This window comes from Bison bison, unplaced genomic scaffold (genome assembly GCF_000754665.1).
Source record: "Bison bison bison isolate TAMUID 2011002044 unplaced genomic scaffold, Bison_UMD1.0 scf7180017864522, whole genome shotgun sequence".
NCBI classification, from domain to species: domain Eukaryota; kingdom Metazoa; phylum Chordata; class Mammalia; order Artiodactyla; family Bovidae; genus Bison; species Bison bison.
Window position 1 is genome coordinate 2,260,457 of NW_011495073.1, and position 6,000 is coordinate 2,266,456.

The window sequence follows — 6,000 nt, forward strand, 5'->3', positions numbered from 1 at the left end:
ATTTATGAAGAAGCTTTCTGGTCATCCGCTATAATTTCCTAATGTCTTTATAGAAAACATAAGTTTCTCTTGAGCCTTTAGGTGCACAGATTGTGTTAGAAGCTTAGAAAGAAATGTATCAGTGGTCTGGGAGCTCTGGACTCGTGGTCCCTCACTGTGGTGGCTCTGAGGGTCTCAGGAGGCCCATAGTCTGGCAGAACGGAACCCCAGCTCAAGGTGCTGTAGGCACTCTGGGCAGGCTACAGAGTCTGTGTTTGCAGAAAAGGATGAGCACATCAGGAAGCATATTAGCTTGATCAGAAACACAACCAGTGCAATTGACTTCTGTGGGTTTTATTCATACCCCTCCTGTAAATCAGGATGTGGGCTATTATGTTTAGCTATTTAATAAAAAACCCCACATTTCCAAGGCTAAAAAAATCACATTTACCGGTGGTAATAACTGATTTGAAATATATTTTTTCAACGTGGCATTGATTGTGAAGCAATGAAAACATAAAATTTAGAAATAGGGATTTTCCTGGCAGTCCAGTGGTTAAGACTCTGAACTACCAGTGAAGGGAGCACAGATTCAATCCCTGGGCAGGGAACTAAGATCTCATTAAGCTTCATGGTACCGCAAAAAAAAAAAAAAAAAAAAGCTAAAGAAAAAAATGCTTAGAAATGCTCAGAATTGCTTCTGGCCTCACAAGCTGTGGTGGGGCCAGAAAACACAGGGGAGCCATTGGGGAGAAAGGCCTGGATGCTACACGTGTGTCTTCTGGGGTCATGGGATGTTTTTAGCACAAAATTGGTGTCAAATTTTGTCAATTTGTCAATCTTGTTGGAATAATATAAAGTGTATGTGGAAAAATAAAAGAGGAATTGGCATTTTTTAAGAAGAAAAGTAATGTCCAATGTTATATTAAAACATTGCTGTCAGCTGGACCTCTTTGAAGAACAGACAGATAAATCAATAATCCTATCCTATCCTAAGTCATTTCAGTCGTGTCCGACTCTGTGCAACCCCATAGATGGTAGCCCACCAGACTCCCCCGTCCCTGGGATTCTCCAGGCAAGAACGCTGGAGTGGGTTGCCATTTCCTTCTCCTAAATCAATAATAGAAATGGATAAACCTTCCAGAGACCCTGTGATCAATCAGCATGTCCTATCTAAGAAAGGAAGGCACACAGAGGAGTGGGATTTCAATGAACTCTGCAGAACTGGTTTGGGAAGAATTGATTAGCCATTAGGAAGAAAATCAGTTTAGATTTTTAGCTTCTTGTGTATTAGGAGAAATTTCAAGGAGGTGAAAAATTGATATTTCCAAAAGTCCAACCATAAAAACTAGTACACGGAGAGGCTATGCAGAATATATAGCTGTATCTTCAACTATGGAAAGAAAGGGATGACGTAGCAAAGCAACAATCAGCTAGAAGTACTCCCTAGATCACCTCTCATCTCCACAATTTCTAGACTTCCTACAGCGCTTGTTCGTTGACTTTCCGGGTTGCTGTGTTCAGGGCCCAGGAACTCCCGAGTTCTTTCCCCCTCTCACCAGGGTTGGCTGCAGCATTCTTGTGACCAGGTTTCTCCTACATCTCTGTTCAGTGTGACAGAGTCAGACCCTTAGATCATTTCTAGCTGAGAATTCTTTCATTCTCAAGAGGGCTGTTGTCAGGAGTGACTGAGTGAGTGTACTGGGGAGTACTTGAAATGTTAAGAGGACTTGTCAACGGGACACAATTGTAAAATCACAGTCCAGCTTCTGGGGAGAGTGGTGGTGCTTGTTCCCTGATCTTAGGGGATAAGGCAGGTGTCATCAGCTCTGATCCTCCTCTGTGTGGCTGGCAGGGTTGCTGGGAAGATTAGAAATAATCTCCGCAAAGATCCTGGCTCTTGTAGGCACTTAACACATGTCAGATTTAACGCTGGATGACGAGACCGAATCCTTTGACTATAAGTGTTTCTAAACTGGTCTCTCTAACTGTCTTTGACTTTAGTCATTAAAGAAGAAACTAATCACAGTGAAATGGCAGAAGATCTGTGCAAGATGGGATCAGATCGCTCCCTCGTGCTGGACAGACTAGCAAGTAACGTCGCCAAACGTAAGAGCTCTATGCCTCAGAAATTTGTTGGTAAGAGTTAAACGTTTCCTGTCTCTTAAAAGAACAACCATGTGGGTGCTTTAGACGGTGATTAGTTGAGGGAAAAAGAAAGGAAACATCCCGTTTTAAAAAAAAAAAAAAAGCAAAAATTAGCAAGCTTAATATTTCTCAAGTCTCTTGGAATGGTTTTCCGATAGGCTTCTTAAAAATAATACCAGATCTTCTCCCAGGGGCTGTTCTTAGAGGTGGTTTTGCAAGGTCTGGGGCACCTGGTGAGATCTGCTCTGTGTCTATTGGGGATGGCTAATCAGTGAGCCCAGGGCAGAGGGCACAGCGCTCAGACCCCCAGCCTCAGCAGCCTTGCTGAGCCTCAATGGCTCCTTTGTCCAAAGTTCATAATACTCCCCACAAGGGCTACTTCAAAGTCTAAAAGGACAGAACTGCAGGGCAACTGGTCCGCGAGCTGCACAGCAAGGAGTAGGCACGGCCTCGATTGCCGTTTTCCCTGCTTGGTATCTGTGCAGTGCTGTCAGAGTGGGGTAACCCTCTCCTCCAGTGTAGATGGTGGGCATACCCACAGCCGTGTCATCCAGCCCCGATGCTGGAAGTGTAACTAGGGTAACACCTGGGCAGGTGGGAGGGTAGAGAGGCGCTGGGCTGGGGCTCAGCCTGAGGGTGTGAGCTCACCTTGGAAATGACTCTCCTCTGCAGCCCAAGTTCCATCCTTTACATATCTCACAGGCTTTTATGGGCTTCTCTGGTGACTCAGACAGTAAAGAATCTGCCTGCAATGCTGGATACCTGGGTTTGATCCCTGGGTTGGGAAGATCCCCTGGAGGAGGGCATGGCAACCCACTCCAGTATTCTTGCCTGGAGAATCCCCATGGACAGAGGAGCCTGGTGGGCTGCAGTCCATGGGGTCACGAAGAGTCAGACACAACTGGGTGGCTAAGCACACACACACAGGGATTTATGAACATAGAGTAACACCAGGATGTGAGAACATTTAAAATCCTCAATGTGAAGATGGTATCTGGAAAGAGGATGGGGGAGGGGAGGGTCAGTGAAGTTGATAGTGACCTTGAGCTAGGAAGAGGATTTCTACACATTTTTCACAGTGGAAGAATGGAGGATTCTAGGCAGATCAGAACAAATACAGAGCAATGGTGATGCTGGCTGGGGACTTGAGGGGGACATGTGGACAGGCTCGAGAAGCAGATTCCAGGGTGAGTCACGGACCCTCAGGGAATCCCCTGAGTAGCAAAGCCCCAGTCAGCTCTGGTCACAGGTGAATGGCCTTCAAATGCCAAGGTGAGAAATGCAGCCTTAACCCAGCAGGCAGAAGAGAGCACTGGCACGTCTTTAACTGGAGTCACCTCTTGGAAAATAGAGACCTCTGGTGCCAAAAATTGATTGGAAATGGGAGAATGTGGGGCCTTGGTGGCCTGGAAAGAGGAAGATATGGGGCAGAGGCTGGTGAAAGAGGAAGGTGGGGGCCACACGGCTGATGGAAACCGCAAGTCATGGGGACTCGGGGACACGTGTGCCATTGACAGGTTCTGGGAATCGACAGTCTGGGTTTGATCTGTCCGTTTTGAAGGACTTTCTGAATGATGCCCCGTGGGAACCTGGGGAATGTGTGTTAGGAGAGAGGATGGTACTAGAATGGGGTCAGTAGTTAGTGAGGCCTGGGGTGGGTGCTGACCTGCAGGAGGGGACAGGACCCAAGGGGAGGCCAGGTTCTTGGGTTCCAGCCTCTCTCCGACACTGAAGAAAAGGCTCCAATTAGAGGTTTTTTTGTAGGTTTGGAGTTGGGAGGGGTGATGGGAGGAAGGAATCAGTTAAAAAACACTTTTCAAAGAACCAGCCGGAGACAGAGTGTGGGGAGTTGCCCACAGGAGTGTGAGCCTTTAGACTGTGAGAAATGGGGAGGCCACTCACTTCCTGCGCAGAAGGGGTGAGGTGACTCAGAGCACTGACTTCTGGGGGTGGGATTTCAAGCGGCAGCAGGTGGGAGTGAGAGCAGGGCCCCCACCCCTCCCAGGAGGCCGTGTGTGGTGGAGGGGGGATGGGGCCCCGGTAACCAGGGGAGATGGAGCAGCAAGTGTGTCTGAGGATGCTTGGACCGTCATGGGCCCTGGGGAGCTGGGTACCACTTCCTTCTTCAGATCAGAAAACTGGAGGATGCCAAAAAAAAGTCAGTCATGTCTGACTCTTTGCGACCCCATGGACTGCATTGTCCATGGAATTCTCCAGGCCAGAATACTGGAGTGGGTAGCCTTTCCCTTCTCCGGGGGATCTTCCCAACCCAGGGATCGAACCCAGGTCTTCCTCATTGCAGGCAGAGTCTTTACCAGCTGAGCCACAGGGTGCCAAGGGCTTTGTGAATGGGTGTTTCAGCCCCTGTGGCTGATGGAGACTTCAGACCAAATTACCATCGGTGAAACTCTGCTGAGCTACCTCCAGTGAGAGCACAGTTTAGGTGTTGTATTGAGATTTAGATAGTTTTTGTGTTGAAAAAAAAAAAAAAAAAAAAAAAAAAATAAAAAAAAAAAAAAAAAAAAAAAAACAAAAAAAAAACAGAACCCCTCTCTCTGATCAAACAAAACTAAGGTTAAAAGAAGTCCCTGGGGACCACATAGGAGAAGCTGGGTGGGGACCGAGGTAGAGGGTGCCAGAGTGGAGATTGGAAAGAGGGGCTCTGAGCCAGCAGTGTGCTCTGCTGGATGTTTCCCCGAGAGTTTGGTGCTTGGCAGTTTATTTCTAGAATAATGCCTCTTGCCCTCACATCAACTTGATGGGTTTTCATCAACCACTCCTCCCTTGTCATGGTTTCTCCACACCAAAAATCAAAAAGGAAATGGACCTCTAAGACCTCTCTTTACCTCTAGAAGCTGAGTTTATATTCTTATATAATTTCAGAAAGAGTGTGTAGGAACCCAGCTGTTACTGTACAAGCTGGCCCAGTACTGGTGGGGTTGAAAGAGCTCCAAGTTTTCATTCAAGAGAGGCTCAGACCCAGCCCTCTTACTATCATGCTTGGTCACTGAGTCGTGTCCAACTCTTTGCAACCCCGTGGACTGTAGCCTGCCAGGCTCCTCTGTCCATGGGATTCTCCAGGCAAGAATACTGGAGGGAGTTGCTGTTTCCTTCTCTAGGGGATTTCCCAAACCTGGGGATCAAACCTGCATCTCCTGTGTCTCCTGTATTGCAGGCAGATTCTTCCCCACTGAGCCACTGGGGAAGACCCTTACTACCATTTGTATTTATTTTGAGTGATCTCTTAATTCATCAGACTTTGCATGCAAGCAGCTGTGTTCAAGAAGCTCCTGCAGGAGTTCTGTTTCCATATACTTTTCTGTGTTTGAGGAGGCCTGCCTGCTGCCTTTCTTCTTGAAGAACATTGTGACGAGTGAGGTTGGTCACTGTCTTTTTTCCCCCAGTCTAGAACTTTCTAGATTTTGCCATCATGACTGAAGGCAAGAGTTCCATTTTCTGTCTGAGTGCCTGAAGAGTTTTTTCTTTAACCTAAAAGTTGAATACAACTAGGTTGTGTCTTGGTGTTTTGCATTCTGAATAAAAATTTCCTGACATTTTAATCTGGGGATTCCCTTCTTTTCCATTTCTTGGAAATTCTCTTTTTTATGAATATGTATTTTGTTCCCTCTGTTATGATCTCTGTTCAGAGATACCGGTCGTCCTTTTATTGGAGAGTTTATCTTCCATATCAGAGAAGGTGATGACACCCCAGTCCAGTACTCTTGCCTGGAGAATCCCAGGGACGGGGGAGCCTGGTGGGCTGCAGTCCATGGGGTCGCTAAGAGTCGGACACGACTGAGCGACTGCACTTTCACTTTTCACTTTCATTCATTGGAGAAGGAAATGGCAACCCACTCCAGTGTTCTTGCCCTG

At 47.0% G+C, this 6,000-nt stretch overlaps 1 protein-coding gene across 1 annotated transcript in view; it reads left to right on the plus strand.

The window, feature by feature from the left end:
- IKZF1 (IKAROS family zinc finger 1 (Ikaros)) overlaps positions 1–6,000 on the plus strand; it is a 99,353-nt gene that overhangs the window by 84,587 nt on the left and 8,766 nt on the right. Inside the window, exon 8 of the mRNA XM_010831054.1 lies at positions 1,984–2,118. Coding sequence (XP_010829356.1) covers positions 1,984–2,118 — 135 coding nt within the window. The remainder of the gene's footprint in view (positions 1–1,983; positions 2,119–6,000) is intronic.